Source organism: Girardinichthys multiradiatus, chromosome 20 (assembly GCF_021462225.1).
Source record: "Girardinichthys multiradiatus isolate DD_20200921_A chromosome 20, DD_fGirMul_XY1, whole genome shotgun sequence".
Taxonomy (NCBI): Eukaryota; Metazoa; Chordata; class Actinopteri; order Cyprinodontiformes; family Goodeidae; genus Girardinichthys; species Girardinichthys multiradiatus.
The window spans coordinates 45888362-45910244 of record NC_061812.1 but is presented as its reverse complement, the minus strand read 5'-3'; the positions used below and the strand labels follow the sequence as shown (position 1 = coordinate 45910244).

Below are 21883 nucleotides of genomic sequence, written 5' to 3'. Positions count from 1 at the left end.
TTAATGGAATAAGGAACCAATCATATCTATATTCAATATGCAGGGACCCAACATGCCGTTTTTAACTGTTTGTCTAGAAAAACTGCTCCCGACAGGGTTTTTTTTTCTCCTCTTTTCAAAGCCGCTTGCAGAAACCGCTAACTGGCTTCTAAAAAATCCATAGTGGTTACATGATTGCGAGCCAGGTGCAGCCAAGGAGAAAATAGAAGAGCAATGTTATTTCAGCACGAGTACACTCCCGGGGATACTTTTTGCATAAGTGCGTGGAGGTTTGAGTGTGTGCTGTGATGTTGGGGGCAGGGGGACCTGTGAGGTAAGACTATCAGGAGGGTTACTCGTGCACTGACATCTTTTTCAGCACCATGAAAACATTCCAGAATCCTTTCAGGCCTCTCCACACAACACTAGTAACTGCATTCTATTGGGGGTTGTTTACATAGCTTTTTTGTATGAATTGCTCTTCTTGATAATTAGCCCAACCTGCCAACGCTACAGTCATGGCAAGTGGAAAATGTGCGGTTTAATTTCTGACTTGCCTTCCACATATGCCATCTATATGAACTTTGTATAGACTGTTGTCAGGTCAGAAGTAATAGACTTGCATTTAACAAATCAGGTTTTAATGGAAAGTGGCAAGACGAAAGGACCACCATACTCACTGTAGTAAAACAACAGTACATAAGACACTTTGACACTTAATGTCTTGTATGTTGTCAAAAAAAGAAGAAAACGTTTGAATGGATTGGTATGCAAATTTGGATGAAGAATGCAGCTTGATTATTGTTACAAATGAGAAAGTTGGAGGTTTTTTACCAACCCTAAAAATCCAGTATGGCCACCATACATTTACTGACAGTTAAAAAGTTTGTACCTCTGGCAGTTTTTATCTCAAGAAATCTTTCACATGTATACTTCAGCGCACATGTTTGTACACTGGTTCAAAATACAGAATACTTCAAATACATTTTTAGCTCGTAAGGCTGATTGTGGTTAGCCTGGTCAATAAGCGTCCCAACATGGTTAAGATCCAAGTTCTGAATGTGGAGGCACATAGAATGCAGCATAAGTAGCCATAAAGGTTCTCCAATGCACTTCTCTTCTGTGTAGTTAATGTTTATTTCAACATCAACGTAACTGAACAATTCACCTTACATCAATTTCAGTAGACACTTTTAGCTCACTTAAGTTTTTACAATTATCTTCCGCACATATGAAATTGACTTTAACTCTTAAGCATTTTAATCTTTAACTGTTTTCATTGCTTTTACAAAAATAAAATCACCTCGTCTCTTTTGACACAACTATGTCTACTTTTTATCTACAAAACGACTAAAAAGGGTTACTACCAGCTCTCTTTACCAAGATTTACATATTTGCGGCCATTACTAATTTATTTATCACACTACCAAATTGTGTCTTTAGTTTTGGCAATAACCCCATTAAAAATGTCGATTCCGCAACAAATATTGAACAAAACAACATAATTTAGTATGAAATTGTTTCAGTAAGTACATAGTAAAAGAGGTTTAAAATGATTTCACCAGCCTTTCAGTTGTTTCCGAGTTAGCTTTACACAACACCAACGTCTGTTTGCAAAACCATGAGTTAGCATACAGCCATAAGCCCCGTTTTCTACAAAATACTAGTCAGACAACATTTAATTTAAGACAATAGTCCACTCTCAAACTAAAGTCAGCAGTATATGCATTAAAAGGAGTGATGAGTTCTTCTGTGTTGAGGCTTCAAATCTTGAATCAAGTAATCCAGGAGGATTTTTGTAAAGCTTGTATCGAGGCTCGTGTTGAAGCCAACCATCCTATGTGACTAATTCCAGAACTAAGTTACTGGTTTTCATGGGATTCAAAATATAAGGGGGCAGCAAAATTCTGCTGATTCCTAACTTGTAAAAACTTGCTGTTGCTTTTCTGGCTACAACTGCTTCACCTGTGCCCTGTCAAAGGGTATTTTCTGAAGCAGGTGAAATCATCTAAAAAAAGACGAATCTGCTGAAACCCAGCACAGTGGGAAAGTTATTTTCAAAATAAATAAAATGTCATAGTAACATAAGCATGCCTACAAACAAAGTAACACAAACACGTTCACTTCACACACCTGTCCCATATTTGTTTCCACTTTCCCTTTTAATCCAGCTATTGTATCATAAAGACAAATTAATATCATATTGGGACCATATTTACAATTTATGTAGTAGCCTATTGGCATCATAAACATGACTCATTTATTATTCAGTCCAAAGCGTCACACAGCAAGTCATGTCTATTTTACAATTATTGTCCACTTGATGACACAGTAGAACAAATAAACCATCATGTAACTTCGGCTCATCCCGCCATCACTGATTAAATGACCCATTTACTGACCTGGAGCACAGAACAGATGAGACACATGTAGATTCTATTAGTATTTCACAAGGTTTTTTTTCCTTATTTGTGCCCATAACCCTACTCTATGCTACCAACCCAACTGGCGCCCTCATGTGGGTAGATGTGAAATAGCAAGAACAACTACAGGACTTGTTAAAAAGAGAAGTTAAGCATAGAAATAGAAACAATGATATTAGGGTGCCTGTTTTACCTCTCTATATGTATTAGGTGCTTTCATTTACTTATAACTTGTTTTTTGCTCCTCTACACAATGGCAAAGATCGGTGCATGTTTATGTGTTAGAATAGCCTAGTCAAAGTCTAGTCCTAAATCCAATTTGTGGCAAGACTTTGTTTAAAGGTGCTCTCCATCCAGTCTGACTCAGCTATTTAGGAAACAAATAGCAGCAAAGGTGGCTGTACAGAGCATGGACTCAGGGATAGAGAATAAACAAGTATGCTCCACCTCTTATTTTATTTTTAAAAACATTTTGTAAATCATATTTATTTTCCTTCCACTTCACAGTTATGCTTTACTTTGTGTTGGTTAGTCACATAAAGTTCAAGAAGCTGGAATACATTTGTAAGGCACTTTAGTTTACCAGTCTTTTAATAAGAAGAATTTTGTACAGACAAAAAATGTCAGTCTCCAGGTATGTAAAACTGGTGGAGACATTTTCCCATAGGCTGGCAGTAAAGTTTAAGGTTGTAATGTGAGAAAATGTGAAAATGTTCCAGGGGTATGAATAGTTTTGCGTAAAATGTCCAGTTAACGGACCTGAGTATTAACAGGCGGTCTCTCTCACCTTCCTGACTGTTGGTGCACGGGTGGGACCTTGTGTCTTCTGAACCTCCCTCGTGCCTTTAGGCCTGGTAAAAACATTGCGACGAGGAGCATGGCGCCACGGGTGCTCTCTCTAGAGGAGGTGCCGTGTTCTCGGGTTAATTAAGTTTTTAGTCACGGATATGTTGCTGAGCTTCTCCTCTGCCCCTGGCCAGGAGCGGAGGCACCACGCCCACTTCGCATGTGTGGTCAAGCCAGGCTGGGCTGATGCATTCCACTGGGCTATTTTCGGCAGAACTGAATGTTAGCTGTTCTTCTGTGCTGCAGTTGATGTTATAGCAGGAACAACGCTGCAAACCCTTTTTTTAAATGCAATATTCTATCCATTCTCCAAATGTTGCTTTAGCACACTAACAATAATTCAAGCATTTTTTTTGCATACCCTTGGGATATTAAGAAACAAGACAGCAGAAGAATAATACTGGATCTGTTTCCCTGGCAACTACTAGCCCTATTTTACTGTCAGTGCACAAAGGAGCCACAACAGAAGGAAGCATGTGTGAGGGTATAAAACTGTGGCTAGATGTTAGGTGTAAACACTAACACAAATGTCTTTGTTCTATATTTAACTGGAGCCAGTGAGTGCATGCAGAAAGTGATGTAATTTTTCCTACTTTTTGCATACAGATAATTTCAACGACCACCTTAAGTCCCGTATAGTCAATGTTATTATAAAAAGTTATCAGAGATGGAAGAATTAAAGGTTTATTTACACTTTTGAATGTTTTTATCATGTTTAATCAGCAACAGAGTTCCTATTAATCTCTGTCTGTGAAAATGTACCATTAGTGTTAGAAAGCATAAACTCAAGGGAAACATGTTACTTTCAGCTTGTATTGTCACTAGATATTAGCCTGTTCACTGAGCACATTAATGACCAAATCCAACAGATCTGATTTGCAGCTTAGGCATGCTTAGCTCTGGTGTGACATGAATTTCAAATTCAAAGTGCAACTTTTAAGAAAAATCAAATGCAAAGTAAAGTTTTTTCATTCTTACCAAACAGTTTAAATTCTCAAGGACCCCAAGTCAGGATCAAAAACAGCAATGTCCCCTTAAGTTGGAATTTCGAGTTGGAATGTTTCTCTCCAAATCTGACCTTAAAATACAATATGGTTTCTGGTTGGATGAAGCACACAGATAAAACTATGAAAAACTAGTGATAAGTGCCAGAGGCAATTATTAATAAAGTTTGTAATTTTAATCAAAATGACCATGTTGGGTGCCACCTAATTATCTGGAATTATTGGCCAAACAGCTCTCAGTCTCTGTCAGTTCTTGTTTTATGAATACCTGCCTGATGAGGTATTATAGAACAATAGAAGAGGGCGTTCACACAGTGGCATTCTCAAACAGCAAGCCCTGCACACATATAAAGAATTAAAAAAAACAGCTCCTCTCCAAAATACAAAAATGTATTAACAAAATGACTAGGGACCCGGTCTCTTTTTGGGGAATCTTTGGTGTAGATTATTATGTTGGAGCTTAGGTTTCTTAAAAGATGCAATCTTTTACTCGGCCAGAGAAAACAAGACGTTTATGCCCATGTCTTCCTAGATGTAACCTGTGAGGGCTGCAGATAAAGAGAAAAAAACGTTGATAACACAGAGAATCCAGCTGTAGAGCTCTTCCTTGCTGGGAGCTGTGCATAAGAATAGGTTAAAACTTTGCAGTATAAGTTTTTACCAGTCTCTTTAGTGTTTAGATGCATGAAAAGCTGAAAAATATAATGTTACGAGCGTGTATTGCAATCAGTAGGTAGTCTGGTCATTGAGCACAGCGGTCAGCAAATCCCACTGTTTTAATGTCATGTGAATAACGGTTTGGTATGACAACATCACAAGATGGATGGATGGATGGATGGAAGGATGGATGATCACTCCATTTTATTAGAGCACCTGGAAAACTGGGTGGCCTTTCTGGAACAGCACTTGATTGGTTTAAATCTTACTTGAAGGACAGGGACTTTTTTGTGTCAGCAGGTAACTTTACATCAGAGACCACAAAAATCACATGTGGCGTTCCCCAAGGGTCCATCCTTCAATATTTACATGCTCCCCCTAACTCAGATAATAATAAACAACAACATAAGTTATCATAACTATGCAGACGACACACAGCTATACATTACGATGTCACCAAGTAACCATGAATCCATTCAAGCGCTGGGTAAATGCTTAGAAGAAATTAATACATGGATGTGCTAAACTTTTCTTCAGCTGTATCAAAACAAAACTGAAGTTTTTTCGGATCAAAGGAAGAGCGTTTAAAAGTTAGCACAAGCTTCAGTTAATACAGCTAGAAACCACCAATCAGGCTCGAAATCTGGGTGTAGTGATTGCACTCAGACCTTAACCTTCAGAGGCACATAAAGACAGTAACAAGGTCGGCCTTCTATCACCTAAAGAACATCTCCAGGATTAAAGGACTAATATCTCAGCGGGACCTTGAAAAACTAATCCATGTGTTCATCTTTAGTAGAATTGATTACTGCAACGGTGTCTTCATAGGTCTGCCTAAAAAGTCGATCAGACAGCTGCAGTTGATCCAGAACGCTGCTGTCCATGTCCTCACTAGAACTAAGAAAGTGGAGCACATCACCCTAGTTCTAAAGTCCCTACACTGGCTCCCTGTAGCTCAGAGAATAGACTTGAAAATACTTCTGTTAGTCTACAAATCACTGAATGGCTTAGCACCAAAATACATTACAGACCTGTTGTCAGTGTATTGACCACCCAGACCTCTCAGGTTGTCTGGCTCAAATCTACTCTGCATACCCAGAACCAAACATGGCGAAGCAGCTTTTAGTTCTTATGCTCTACTAATCTGGAATAAACTCCTAAACTCTAAGAATGCCATAAATCATTAAAGAAGAGGGTAATTGCAAAAAAACCAGAGAGAACTTTAAAGATGGGGTCTGGTTAAATTTGATAGCAAATACATTTGTTGTAATGCAAAGAAAAATGTATTCACAGTTGACTTGATTAAAGTTTACTAAGAGTCCTTCAATAATATTACTTAAATGTTTTCTTGAAAATTAAAGGATTGTTTTGTAATTACTTATTTTATATGAATTTGTATGGATTAACCCTTTAACCAAGAAAAATCGCACTTTTTCACAACTACAATTCTGAAATGTGTGATGGGAATTTGTATTCATACCGCTTTTGTCTGCTATACCTAAATAGTGTAATCTCAGTATAATTAGAACGGTTCTGGAAAGGCCTCAGAAACATGGCTGCCCACCTAAACTGACAGCTGGGAAATAAAGCATACATCAGAGAAGCAGTCAAGAGACCTTGTTTGCAGTTTGTTACAAAACATGTAGGAGGGAGACATGTAGGACAAGGAGCAAACAGGTGGAAGAAGGTGCTCTGCTTATAACTTTTTGGCTGACATGCAAACATGATGTGGGTTGGTAAATAATGTGTGGTGGAAAACTAACGCTGCACATTGTTTTGAACATACCCTCCCCATTGTGAAACATGGGGTTGGCAGCATTATGCTTGGGGATCCTTTTCTGTGTGACATGTCTCAAGACAGTGAGAAGAGCAGTTCACAAGAACCTGAAAACCTTTGCCATCTTATTTGGTCATATTCTGAGAGAAAATAGGTCCCCAAGTAGGTTCTCACCTTAATTATGTAGCTGAAAAATAAAGAAAGTTTGTTACTTTAAAGAATAAACTGAAAGTCAAACAGGGGAAGGACATTGGTTACATTTACAGTAAACACAGACAAAGTACAGAGGGCCAATGTAGAATTGCATATAGAAACCCAGGCTTTGGACACAAAACCAGGTGTGAAATATAAACAGGAAGCAAAATTAACTGGAAGAACAAAAGAAACAGGTCATGAAGCAAATACTGATCATAAAACAGGAGCTTTATGAAAACATCTACTTACAGAAAAACCAAGACTTATCTCAGTTGCAGAAACTAACCAAAGCTAGCCTCAGGAACCATGACAAGCCTTTCTCTTGACCTTTTTGTGTCTGGTGTGTTTTTGTCTGCAGAAGCACTCCAAAGGACAGACCCTGATGGACACGGTGTGTGAGCACCTTAACTTGCTGGAGAAGGACTACTTTGGCCTGACCTTTGCTGACACCGACAGCCAGAAGGTCAGTGGATTCAGTAACAAAACAACTTCACAGGGTGTTTGGGGCACAGGCGCATTGCTCAGTGAACAATCTGTATTCCTCTCAGCTGTGCGTTGGTCGGCTCTCTTGGGTGCACTATCCGTCAAAGATGAATAAAAAGCGGAAATATCCAAGCTCAGTCTGGGCCTGAACAAAAAGGGCATTTGAATAAATTCTGCAATTGGAGAAAAGGATAAAGAAATCCCTCATCTTCTCTTTGCAATAGTACTGTGTATATTACATTTAGTTGTAGAAGCATTTCTGAAAGGGAAAAATGCTGTGGTGGAAAGAATCATTTAATGGGATGAATCAAACCTCAATGGTCTGAGGCTAATGAAGGAAACGGGAGAACCTTTAAGAGCTGATGAGACAAGTTGGGCCAAAATGACCTCTTTGAGTTCTGGAAGTCTCTATTATATAGCCATGGCACTTCGGACTGGTAAACTAATTAGCTTACAACAGTCTTACAACAGCTACACTATTTTATTTTGTTTGTACTTTTTTAAAATAGTTATATGTTGCTTGTGGTCTGAATGCAAATAGAAAAAATATATCTGAGAGTCTGGTGTTTGTTGCACATGACAGACTTACATTTTAGCTAAATGTTAGATGCATTTTATGAACAGCAAAACAATCAAACTCACTCAGGGGCTTTATCTTCAACCTGATAATAACTTGGGCTCCATTTTGACTCTCTCTGTATCTCTGATTTTGTTACTACAGCTGCCTTTCTTAAAGTTATACTATAGATTTACTGATATGAGGTTCTGTGAAGTTATTTTCAGTAAAAGTTTGCCTATGGTAGCAGGAAGGAGTCTTATCACAGCAAGCTTGTAGAAGAGTGAAGACACAGGTCGAAGGCTAATGGCTAGTCAGATGGACCCCCAGTTTTAACTTGTAGTCATTTAAAACAACTCAAACTGAAAGTGGTTGTATCTGTCTGCAGTATACAACAATATATTAGCAGATATTACCCATTTGCACTATATATATACACACACACACACACTATCGGTCAAATTATGGAATTATGTAGCAAACAAAAAGTTGGAAAAGAACTTTAAATATGTTTTTTATTTTCCTTAAAGTAGTCAGCCTTTGCTGTGATTACTAAAATATTAACCTTTGGTCTCCTCTTAGTGCACCTCTGGGAAGTTCTTTCAATACAATAAAAATGTTTAGTTATTTCACAATTTTGGTTTACTATACAATTCCATGTGTGTTCATTCGGTTCATTTGCAGATTTGTTACATATATATATATAGATACACACACACACACACACACACACACACACACACTCTCACCAGCCATTTTATTAGGTACACCTGTCCAAGTGCTCATTAACACAAATTTCTAATCAGCCAATCACATGGCAGCAACGCAATGCATTTAGGCATGTAGACATGGTCAAGATGATCTGCTGCAGCTCAAACCGAGCATCAGAATGGACCAGAAAGGTGATTTAAGTCACTTTGAACGTGGCATGGTTGTTGGTGCCAGTATTTCAGAAACTGCTGATCTACTGGGATTTTCACACAATACCATCTCTAGGGTTTACAGAGAATGGTCCGAAAAAGAGAAAATATCCAGTGAGCGGCAGTTCTGTGGGTGTCATAGTTCTGACTGCCGACTTGACCCACATGCAGAGAACACTCAGAAACCAAGAACGTTTTAGTCATTTTATTGACAGGCCTTCCCTGTCCTCTTCTAATTTATGACCTTGCACTCTCTATGCTTCTCACTCCCTATGTTTTCACTCCCCTAGGCCCCTTCTATGCTTCACTCCCTAAGCTTGACCCCCCTATTTCCACACATTCCAGTTACACACATAGATAGTTTATATTCTACAATTCCCCTTTTGAACTCTCATAAAAGAGTTCACAATCTAAAATGTCCTTCTAAAAATAAGTAGAAATAAGTAAAAATATTACTGTACCACCTGTAAAAGAAAAAATAATTAAAAACATGCATGCATCATATTATGCGTCCATGAATTCACACTCTGAGTCCTCATCCTGGTTATAGTCAATTTGCAACAGTGGCATCGTTATCTTTGGATCCTTCTGCTCAATTGCAGAGGTGATGAGGCGCACCATCAGAGAACGAATGCATGGGACACAGCAACATCCACAGGTCACCATTATAGCCACAAATACTGCAATGGAAATCATAACCTGAAAAAGATACAGAAACATCAAAATGTAATATAAAATATAAAATGTTCGCCAAACGGTTTCTTCTGGGATGGGAGGGAAGCTCCACCACTCACAGTGAGAGAGAAACTCAATCACTTCCGCCTTTTCTTCTGCTGTTCTTTCTTCTCTTCAGCTCCCAGGTGTAGACTGACCTGGAGCCTTGCGTTCTCACACCTGGGGATTATTCTGCCCCTTCAGTGGTGTGAGAAATCTGATCTTCAGCTCTCAGGTGTAGACTGACCTAGAGCTAATTTCTCTCACCCGGGGATTATTCTGCCCCTTCTTGGGTGAGAGAAGTGGGATTGTCTTCTCCTGTGTTTTCGCTCAGATCCTCCTGGACCTGAGAAAGGGATCGTTGAGGTGGTTGCGCTCCTGCACACTGGCTCCAGTGATACCAAGTAGCGCCTTTGCCCTTCAGCCTGACTGCATGGGTTGTCCTCTCTGTGACCTGGAATGGACCGGTCCACCTTGGCTCTGACCACTTTCTTTTGATGACTTTCAGGAGGACCCACTCGGCTTCTGATGTAGTAATTCCAACCCTGGTCTCTGGTTCTGCTGGGATCTGTTTGGAGAAAGCTGTAACAAGACTGTGGAGAGATCTGTAATAATCACGATGAGACATTTATTGTTCACACTCAGTGAGAAACGGCAACCTTGTTTGTGGACCTGGGAATGGCCTCCCTGTTTGCAGCTCGTGTGGGGTCAAACCATGTTTCTGATTTACAGAACTCCGTACAGACATCAGAGCTAATGGTAAGGGGGTAACCCAATTCATTTTGGACTGTGCACAGATCTTAGCCAATTTTGGTTGTAAGGGTTTGATTCATTCTTTCAACCTTCCCCTGTGTTAGGTATTAATTAGTCAACTCAGAGGCAAGAACGACACAGAGTCAGTTTTTACTTGCGGCAAGGGTAGCTCTGCAGTACAGATCACAAAGTATTAGCACCCCTCCCTTTCCATCTACACATGCTAGCTCACACACAGCTCAACAAACATTCAGGGTGTGTGTGTGTGGGGTCAGAAAGGCCAGGGCCCACGCGTCCCGATCCCAAGCAGAGAGAGAGAGGGAGTGTGGACTCGTACCAGTCGCTAGATGTTACTGATAAAAGCATAACTCACTCTTGTCTCCATCTCCCTTCCTGTGGCATGTAAGAAGGGAAAAGCACTTAGAGCTGACATGAGTGATAAACAATACAAAGGTTTTCAAACCCTTAACACCCTGTGACTGTGGATGGTACACAGTGCCAAATGAGTGTTTCAGTCCCAGAAATGTTTCCACTTCCTGGAGTTCCTCATTTTTAAAATGTGTTCCGTTGTGAGACCTTATTTTAGCTGGGAAACCGTGTCTAGGGATATAATGATTTATCAAACACTTCACCCCAGATTTGCTGTCTTCCTTTTTTGTAGGCCATGCCTCCGGCCATCCAGTAAATGCATCCACACACACCAACAGATATCTGAACCCATTTACTCTCTCGGTCATGTCTGTATAATCAATGATAACCTCTTTTCCTGCTATTGGGTCTACTGGGAACTTTCCAGGTGCTGGCTTCAAGGTTGGTCTGGCATTGAACTGCCTGCACATCTCACATTAATTAATCCAATGCACTGCCATTGGTTTCAAAAAAGGATGCCACCAGTGTTCAAGATTTTTCAACATTTGCATTGTCCCCACATGTCGTGTGCTTCTTCTAGAGCTACTTTGGTAAGACCTGGTGGCAAGATGGGACGTCCATCTGGGCTTCTCCAGAGACCATTCTGATCCTCTGAGCCCCCTCGTGCCTTCCAAACTGATTTTCCCTCAGGAGAGGCCCCTTTTGTAATTTCATTACTTCTTCCAGGGTGGGTTCTGGTGTCCACCCTGCTTCTGAACCCAGCATTATGTGCCTGGGCTGATATCCTGCACACTCTTTAGATGCCCGGTCAGCGGCCTGATTACCTTGTGCTACTCTGGTGTTACTGCTGTCATGTCCTCTGCATTTAATGACGGCTACTTCTTGAGGGAGCAACAAAGCTTCAGCCAAATTTCTCATTTCCTGTTCATGTTTAATGGGTTTCTGTCCTGCAGTTCTGAATCCTGACCTCAGCCTGTACTGTGACAAAATCTGTCCCTGTGTCTTCCACAACCGCGTATGCTGCCTTAAGTCTTTCTGTGTCATGTCTGAAGCAGCACCCGTCTGTGTACAGGTTTTGGGCGTCTGTTAGGGATGTACTTTGTAGATCTGGTCTGATTTTTTCATTAAACTCCACTTTTTCTGCGCAGACATGTGGTGTACCGGTAGTTATTCTATCTGCCATGTGTGTATGTGATGTTTGTGCCTCCAAGGTTTTGCTGAGCCTGTGTTGTCTCAGAGCTGTCATGGTGAAACTTTGAGAGTTCACATATGCCACCACACTGTGAGTTGTTAAAACATTCAAAGGGTGTCCCATCACTAAGTGAACTGTTTTTTGAATTAATTTTGCCAACCCTACTGCATGTTGTGTATATTATGGGTGGTGTTTTTCCATGTTATCCATCATTACTGAAATGTACATCAGCACTCTCCTCTCTCCCCCTTTTTTCTGAAACAAAACTCCATTTACTGCCAGTTTTGTTACATAAACATCCAAATAAAATGGTGTGGTGTAGTCTGGGAGCGTACGTTCTGCAGAAAAAGCATTAGCTAGATCAATACATGTGTACCACTGAGGTGAAAGTTCAAGGTTGGAGAGAACAACATAGGGATTTGGGACAGGAACAGTAGGAGTCACCAGAACTGAATTTATTGCTCTTAAATCATGTGCCATGCGGTATTTTCCAGTACCTTATTTCTCTACAGGAAGGATGGGCGTGTTCCATGCTGAGGCTGAGGTGTCTAACACACCTGCTGCCTTCAGGCCTTCAATGGTTTCTCTGACACCTTCCTGAGCTTATTTTTTGGGCGGATACTGTGGAACCCAAATCAGCAAGGGAGATGCAACCTGAAAAGAAACTTAAGTTGGTGACTGAGGTGTCCTGCCAGTCCCCAGCTGCCAGAGAGCGCTTTACCACTCCTCCCAATTCCTTAGCTTGATGCTCAGGATGCAAAGAAAGAGAAACATGAGGAACAGCTTCATCTGACATTCTGCTTGGTCAGGTGTTAAAATCAACTGTTGCAGCCACACCCTCAGGAGCCACATACATATTTTTGGATGAAATAAACCATGTCCTACCTTCTACTGTTTCATTAAACAAATCCTGGTACCATTCAGTGTGACAACGATCGTAGAACAGAGTGACATGGGGCGGGTCAGGCGGAGAGGTGTAGAGGCAGAGATTTTGAATTCAGGGTTTCCACAGCTGATACACATAGAAGATGCTGCTTGGAGAAGAATCAGAATCAGAAAAGCTTTATTGCCAAGTACGTTTTTGGACATACAAGGAATTTGTTTTGGCGTAGTCGGTGCAATACAATACAAATTAAACAGTATAAACATATCTACAATATAATATAAATATATGTGCACAGTTTTAAGTGAGTGAGAGTAAAAGTAGAGCAGTATAAGATGCAAGAGCAATACAACAGTGCAGGTGATCATTGTGCAAGTATGGCAGTGCAAGTAAAGCAGGAGTCCAAGCTTTAATGTAACGCATAGAGTTACAGGTTACAGGTGTCCTGTCAGCAAAAAAAAAAGGGGGGGGGGTGTGGGGGAAAGGGAGAGTGTCAGGGTGGTTTCCGGGCTTTGTTGGTGTCAGATGGGAAAAAACTGTTCTTGTGGCGTGAGGTTTTGGTCCGGATGGACCGCAGCCTCCTGCCAGAGGGGAGAGTCTCAAAGAGTCTGTGACCGGGGAGGGAGGGATCAGCCAGAATCTTCCCTGCCCGCTTCAGGGTCCTGGAGGTGTACAGTTCCTGGAGCGACAGTAGACTGCAGCCAATCACCTTCTCAGCAGACCGAATGACACGCTGCAGCCTGCCCTTATCATTGGCTGTAGCAGCGGCGTACCAGATGGTGATGGAGGAGGTGAGGATGGACTCAATGATGGCTGTGTAGAAGTGCACCATCATAGTCTTTGGCAGGTTGAATTTCTTCAGCTGCCGCAGGAAGAACATCCTCTGCTGGGCTTTCTTGATGAGGGAGCTGATGTTTGGCTCCCACTTGAGATCCTGGGAGATGATGGTTCCCAGGAAGCGGAAAGATTCCACAGTGTCAATTGTGGAGTCACAGAGGGTGATGGGGGCAGGTGGGGCTGGGTTCTGCCTAAAGTCCACAACCATCTCCACTGTCTTTAGAGCATTGAGCTCAAGGTTGTTCTGGCTGCACCAGTCCAACAGATGGTCCACCTCCCATCTGTACGCAGACTCGTCACCATCAGAGATGAGTCCGATCAGGGTGGTGTCGTCCGCAAATTTCAGAAGCTTGACAGACTGGAGACTGGAGGTGCAGCTGTTGGTGTACAGGGAGAAGAGCAGAGGAGAGAGAACACAGCCTTGGGGGGAACCGGTGCTGATGGTCAGGGAGTCAGAGACGTGCTTCCCCAGCCTCACGCGCTGCTTCCTGTCAGACAGGAAGTCAGTGATCCACCTGCAGGTGGAGTCGGGCACACTCAGCTGGGAGAGCTTCTCCTGGAGCAGAACTGGGATGATGGTGTTGAAGGCAGAGCTGAAATCCACAAACAGGATCCTGGCATAGGTTCCTGTGGAGTCCAGGTGCCGGAGGATGAAGTGAAGGGCTAGGTTGACTGCATCATCTACAGACCTGTTGGCTCTGTAGGCAAACTGCAGGGGGTCCAGGAGGGGGTCGGTGATGTCTTTTAGGTGTGAGAGCACAAGGCGCTCAAAGGACTTCATCACCACAGAGGTCAGGGCGACGGGTCTGAAGTCATTAAGCCCTGTGGTCCTTGGCTTCTTGGGAACAGGGACGATGGTGGAGGACTTGAAGCAGGCTGGAACATGACATGTCTCCAGTGAGGTGTTAAAAATGTCTGTGAAGACTGGAGACAGCTGATCAGCGCAGTGCTTCAGGCTGGCTGGTGAGATAGAATCCGGTCCAGTAGCTTTCCGGGGGTTATGTCTCCTGAAGAGTTTGTTGACATCCCTCTCCTGGATGGAAAGAGCCGTCCTCGGCGTGGGTAGGGGGCTGGTGGGGGGGAACTTCAGGGTGGGAGTTGGAGGTGCCAAGGTCCCTCTTGAGGTTGGGGAGGTGGGGGTGGTGGATTGTGGCTGCAGCTGTTGGGGGGGCGTCGTGGGGGATGGTTGCAGGACTGTCCCTTTGTCTTTCAAAGCGGCAGTAGAACTCGTTCAGGTTGTTGGCGAGGCGTCGGTCGTTGATGGAGTGGGGGGCTTTCGGCTTGTAGTTGGTGATTTGCGTGAGCCCTTTCCAGACAGACGCAGAGTCGTTGGCTGAGAACTGGTTTTGGAGCTTCTCAGAGTACAGTCGTTTGGCCTCTTTCAATGCCTTGCCAAACTTGTACTTTGCCTCTCTGTATATGTCCTTGTCCCCACTCCTGAAGGCCTTTTCCTTATCCAGTCTTAACCTTCTGAGTTTAGCTGTGAACCAGGGTTTGTCGTTGTTGTAATTCACCCTGGTGCATGATGGTACACAGCTGTCCTCACAGAAGCTGATGTTGGAAGTCACAGCCTCTGTGTACTCGTCCAGACTGTTGGTAGTAGTCGTGAACACATCCCAGTCTGTACAGCCTAAACACGCCTGGAGATTCTCCACAGCCTCACTGCTCCACGTCCTTGTCGTCCTCACAACAGGTTTGCAGAGCTTTAGTTTCTGCCTGTATGCAGGAATCAGGTGGACCATGATGTGGTCGGATTGGCCCAGTGCAGCACGTGGGATGGCTTGATAAGCGTCTCTGATGGTGGTGTAACAGTGATCCAGAATGTTGTCCTCTCTGGTCGGACATTTTATAAACTGTCTATATTTGGGGAGTTCGTGGGTGAGATTACCTTTGTTAAAGTCACCAGCGACGATTACTAAGGAGTCCGGGTTGGTCCGCTCCACACTCAGTATCTGGTCGGCGAGCATGCGCTGTGCGACCTGCACGCTAGCTTGCGGCGGGATGTAAACACCGACCAGGATGAACGAAGCGAACTCACGGGGGGAATAGAAAGGCTTACAGTTTATGATGAAGGATTCCAGGTCTGGAGAACAGTGCTGCTGAATCACTGTCACGTCGTTGCACCAACCACTGTTGAGGTAAAAACAGATTCCTCCACCTTTCGCTTTGCCGGAGAGTTCCGTGTCTCTGTCCGCTCTGTAGAGCTGGAATCCTGCCAGCTGCAGCGCAGAGTCCGGTATTAATCCACACAGCCACGTCTCCGTGAAGCACAAAACTGCCGATGAATAAAAGTCCCTGTTTTTCCCCAACAGCAGTTGTAGTTCCTCAATTTTGTTGGGAAGTGAGCGCACGTTAGAGAGAAATATTCCAGGTAACGGTGTTCATAGTCCACGAAGTCGTACCAGCACCCCAGCCCATTTCCCTCTCTTCCGGCGTTTCACCGCGTGAACAAAGGTGAGCGCACCTTTGACCAGAATGTCCAAAAATTCCAGAGCAGTAGGCAGAAAAGTTGGAAATAACTCCTCTGGTGTAGTAGCCCTGATGTTCATGAGTTCTTCTCTGGTGAGAGAGTTCCGGGTACCATCACAGAAGACCGTTTTAAAGCAAAAAACAAAACAAAACAATGCGCACCAACACGCCGAGGTGACCATCTGCGGCGCCATCTTGGATCGGTCAGCAGTCCCCAGTAGATGTCAGCATATTCCTCTGCAACTGGCTGTAAAAAATATTGTCCATGCTGAAGCATTTGTCCACATGCCAAAAAGGAACCATCTGGAAAAGTTACCGTTAACCCATCAGTACCACACAGCACTGATGCTCCCAACTTCACTAATAAGTCTCTGCCCAGCAAATTAACAGGTGTGCTGGGTGAACACACAAAAGGGTGAGTTACTCTCTGAGTCCCAATCTGAACAGGAGGTGGTACAGTCACAGGCAGAATTTATGCAGCCCCTGAGAAGCCCATCACTGAAACAGTCTTAGTAGAGAGCAGTGGTTTAGGAGGTTGCTGTGTTATGGTGGAATAAGTAGCTCCAGTGTCCACTAAAAATTCAGACAGTTGTCTCCCACCTTTGCAGGCAACATGGGATCTGCTGTGCCCACGCTGCCTTGGTCCTCCTCAGGGGCGTCAGTATGGGCTGTAAGACGGGTGTCCACCCATCTGTGGATCCCAATGTCCAGACTGACCGCAGTTGTAGCACACATCTCCCAGTGCCCTGCTGGCTCCACCCCGTCCTCTGGGTGCCCCACACCATCCACCATTGACCAACTGACCACCAACATGCCATCCGCCTCCACGACCGGGGCCACTATACCTGTAATTATAAAAATAGATAGGGTGGAGGAGGGGGTAACCCCCTCTCCTTGCCACTGATCAGTCACAGATGTAGGGGTGTGTGTTGATGGAGATGCAGCCGGAGGAACAGGTTGACGTGCAGCTAACATTACATTTTCAGTTTTATCACTTTTTCTCTTATTTAATTTGTCTTTGGCCTCTTTAAGCAGCATTTTAAGGAGCTGATTCTGTAAATGCTCTTTCTCCTCTTTTCTTTTTCTCTGCCTCCTGAGCTGTATGTAAATGGTGAATTAAATGTTTTTCCCACTTTGTGAAGTCTGCTCCCTGCAAATCAGGATTATTTTTCATCTTTTGACTCATGTCAACAGGAACTCCTTTTAATATAGCTTTTTAAACAGCTGTCCCATTCCTGTCCCGTCACCCTTAGGATTAACTCCTGTGTGTCTCATCCACGTGTCCACTGCAGCACTAATGTGCTCATTGGGATGCTGATTAGGGTCCCAATCGAATTGAGGGACTGCAACGGAGGCGGATACTGATTTCTTATGGCTTTCCCTCGGGCTGTCATTACACGTGTCAGGGGTGTGTCATCAGGATCCTTACTGCAATCAGCATTCTGTTCTATCTCCCTAGCCACCGAGGGACGCGCAGATCGTCCCAAAATTGCTCTAAAGTCACCCAAGGCCAGTGTCATGCCTTTAGTCAATGTATTTAATTCCTGTAACCAGACCCGTCCGCATCCTACAATAGGTGGCAACTTATCCACTAATGCCTGTACATCTCTCAATGAAAAAGGGACATATTTTGTCATTCCAACTGATGAAGTCAACAACGGACATTGAAATCTGCATTGACCGCTCTGTCTACGAGTAGTCATGGTGTGTGTTCTTCCAGAATCTTTAAACTGTTTTTCTGTCATCTGTTGAGAAGCTTTCTCATATAAATCATGCACTTTTGATTCCAATAGTGTAACCCCTCTTAAAAGTCTAAACGTTTCTTGTGCTTCTGTCTCTCTTAGTCCCTACTTCAGCTCTTTTGCTTCAACTATACACTTTATTCCACCAAGTCGCCCTTCCTCATCAGCTTTAATCAACCAACTTTCTTTATCCTTCAGATACCTCTTATATTCTCGGTTCAACCATCTACCTAACGGTTCCCTGTCATCCATTCCTACTCCTCTTTCAACAATCAATCTCTCCTGCCATGTTGAACAACTTGTCTTTTTTTTTTCTGTTCACTCTATGGCAATACAGTTTGTAATATAATCACCGCTTCTACAGTCACTCACACTCAAGTGCAGCCATTCGCAGCCACTCATTTGTATTCTCTCCTGATTCATATGCATAGTAAATCCAGTTAGACAAATACAAAAACACAACAGGATATATAGCTTGCGCGCGGAGGACCTATAACCCTTCCACTTAGCGGGACTTTTTCAATCTCTCCTGGTCCAACCGCTGTGATGCCAAACCCGGTTTGACACCTGGAAATCAACTCTCCGTTGACTCCCTTGAATTCCTTTTACTTAATCTTATTATTACAGTTTCACCATTTAAGTATCTCAACTGTCTTCCCTCACCTGCCAGTTCAGGGTCTCGGGGTCCTATCCCTGGCCACTTTGAGGCGTCCCAGTCCCTCGGGGAGGCTCTTACTAACCCCAGCCTAAATACCCCAGTCCTCGTCAGGACTGAGTTTGGATTGCCAAATCCGGAACTTATTTACTTCAACACTGTCACCATTTAAGTATCTTCGGTAAAAAGTATGTTACAGCCTCAACATTCAAGTATCTCAGCAAAAATGTATCTTGTGTCAATCAACAAATAATTTTACGCAATATATCCTTTCTTTACCGTAATACATTATTTTAACCAACAAATATTTTACCCAAACGTGATCAAGACTGTAAATTTAAGAGAAAACAGATATCTATTCCACAACACCACCTACACTATTAGCAGGCAAAAGAAGAATAAATATAGATCTCCTTACCTTTTGTTTTGGGTCGACCCTGTGGTGTTGTAGAACGACGTCTGCCTCGTAGTCAATTAATTATCCTTTAGATAGTGCCAAATCCCTCTCCTTTTTTGCATTTTTTTTTCTTTCAAACAAAACCACTCTATCTGTCTTGTTCTTTCCATCTTATGACAATTACTATGCTTTTTTCTAAAAGATATATTTAATGCGTTATCTCAGTCACTCACTCATTCAGTTCTGACCAACCTCCAAGACACCAGAACACATTCAACCCCCAAAAGCCTGTTTTTATTGGCCAGTGTGTGTGTGTGTCTCACAGCTCATGGACCTAAACTATAAATCTTGTCTAATGTTTGCCGGAGTGTATGTGTGTCCAGCTCATGCACTTTTCTAACCCTAACAAGTCTGTTGTTGGTTATTTTATTTCTCCAACTAACAGTTTATCACTTCACAGGACTTATTCTCAGACTATGTGTTTGTGCTTTTATTATGTCTGTAATCCGGTTTTACTGAGGCAGAACTCACGTAAAACACGCAATTCACACCCAAGTGTTTGTGCCTGATCTCAGTGTATTTATATTTCTATAGAATTTGAGGTTTCTCACTTCCTCGGGCCTCTAACCCAGCTAACAGTAGACCTCCGTTGAGGACGTACTCTGAACCGCCACGTTCGAGAAACTACTATATTTTTCCACACAATACCTTTTCTATAGAATTTGAGGTTTCTCACTTCCTCGGGCCTCTAACCCAGCTAACAGTAGACCTCCATCGAGGACGTACTCTGAACCGCCACGTTCGAGAAACTACTATATTTTTCCACACAATACCACCACTAAGTCTTGTAATTCTCTTAAAACAACATCTTATTCACCAGTTTAAAACAACCTCCTATTCACCAGTTTAAATCCTAGTCTACATTTATGACACTCTTTTTCTTAGGTTTTGGCAGACTCAGACTTACTTAGACATCAGACACAATATTAATTTAGCCTATCGAAAATCCAAAAGCAGAGTTTGATTAAACAGGTTCTGCTTACCTGTTGTGTAGTTTTGGCTTGCCCGTGTCTGATGTCTGTTGGTCCTGGTCAGTGGTCCGAATTTCTTTCGCCTGTTGTTCCAAATCCCGGACGAGCCACCAATTGTTGAAGCCATCTCTGCTTCCCCGGGTCCATTGATTTGGGTACAGGTTTCAAAGAGTGAAATAAACACAAGTACAATCTACTTATGTTCACCTTCTGCGCAGAGTGAGATGGAGGCCCCATGCAGCTGCAGGCCCAACTCTGATCAACTCTTGCTTCCAGCTCGTTTTATTCAGTCTCAAGGGTGTGTTCAACATATGCATAACATAACAGTCCCTTAAGTCCAAATAAGGAATACTTCTGATTGTAACATGCAACTCATCCTCCCCTGTCTCTGGCCTTCCCTGTCCTTTTCTAATTTATGACCTTGCACTCTCTATGCTTCTCACTCCCTATGTTTTCACTCCCCTAGGCCCCTTCTATGCTTCACTCCCTAAGCTTGACCCCCCTATTTCCACACATTCCAGTTACCCACATAGATAGTTTATATTCTACAGTGGTAACGCCATTTTGTGGACTTCGTTTTCTGATTCAACAGCCTTTAGTTTTAACTGTTTTTAGTGTTTGTAGAAATGGTTTATGTAAGCTTTTAGTCAGGATTCTACTATGTCTGTGGATACCACATACGTTTATGTTTAACTAATGGAATTTGCAGTAAAGAAAGTACAAGAAAACAAAAATAAAAATTTTCCCTCAGTACTGGTGGTTGGCTATTTCAGCACATTGACATCAAACCTTCAGTATGGCCTATTATTACTACCAGGATTTTATTTTCTTGAACTAACATTTTTGGCTTCATAATAACATTTCCTTTACCTTTCCCTTTTATCATTTGACATTGGCCACACTTTTTTTCAGAACCACAAATTAATCATTTTCTTTGTCTTGTTGATGAGGTTTCATAGTTGTTGCTTCTCGTGTTTTCCATCATTAAGCTTCAGTCAGTTGAATAATTGTTTTGACATTTCCACATGTCTCTCTGTGATCCTTGTTGCTCTTACACGATGCATATCTCAGGCTTATTATCATATAACCACATTTTTAACGCCACTCTGGTGGGCCCTGGCTGTCAGTTCCCCTACTAACTCCTGGTTTGATGTTGGTTTTGATCAGTAGGAGCCTCCCTGCAGGCAGGTATGCAATCGCGTGGTAGGATACAGTGAAACATCCTAGCTTTTGAAGAATGGAAAGATGACAAGACGCAGTCCCTTTTAACACCTTGAGCATGTCTTCTGTCTCCCTAACCAGCCTCCACAGGCTGTCAGCTGATTTGATGTAGCTTGATGTGTGCATGTTTGTTCGAGCATGATCTTAGACCTAATTTATGTGTTTAAGAGATCAACAGTCCTGAACCGGAACTCTTTCTCCCTCCGCTTATGCAGGTATAGCTGTCGATTTGGTCGAAATAACAGTGTCATCAAAGACAGGCTCATCAGAGCGCAGCTGCAGCCCTCTCCCTGAGGTCGCTCCTGATCCGTAGACCAAACAAGCCTGAGAATTTAAATCTCATTGCAGATGGCCTTTCTCCATCTCTGCTGGAGAAAAGACAATTTAATCTTTGCTCTTCAGAAGAATATTTGTTCTGAATGACTGCTTCATAAAATAATGTTGCACCTACAGTGAAGCTTTTAATGGTTTGTAATTAAAGATTTCTGTGCTTTTCCACAGCAAAAAACAAATCAGCAAAGAGCACCTTGCTAAGTGATTGTCTTAGTCTCTGTCAATTGATTAAAAAGGAGGAGATAAATTCCTGTAGCTGTTTAGGTACCTGATTAAACAAAGAAGTGTGCGTTTGTACCTGTGACTGTAAATGTGTGTAAAAGCAAACAGTTTAATGTAGCCTTAGGACTGAATGTTACAGTATTAACATGTTGCTTTCACTCTGACTGATGTAAAACCAGCTGCCATAAGGTATGACAGCGTTAATAAGCTGCTGCTCTGTAGTGC

The 21883-nt window shown here is 42.6% G+C and overlaps 1 protein-coding gene across 12 annotated transcripts in view; it reads left to right on the top strand.

The window, feature by feature from the left end:
* The window catches only part of LOC124856526 (band 4.1-like protein 1), a 167096-nt gene that overhangs the window by 83928 nt on the left and 61285 nt on the right, over nucleotides 1-21883 (top strand). For all 12 annotated transcript variants that reach the window (XM_047347045.1, XM_047347038.1, XM_047347041.1 and 9 more), the window contains one exon: nucleotides 7240-7344. In XM_047347045.1, coding sequence (XP_047203001.1) covers nucleotides 7240-7344 — 105 coding nt within the window. The remainder of the gene's footprint in view (nucleotides 1-7239; nucleotides 7345-21883) is intronic.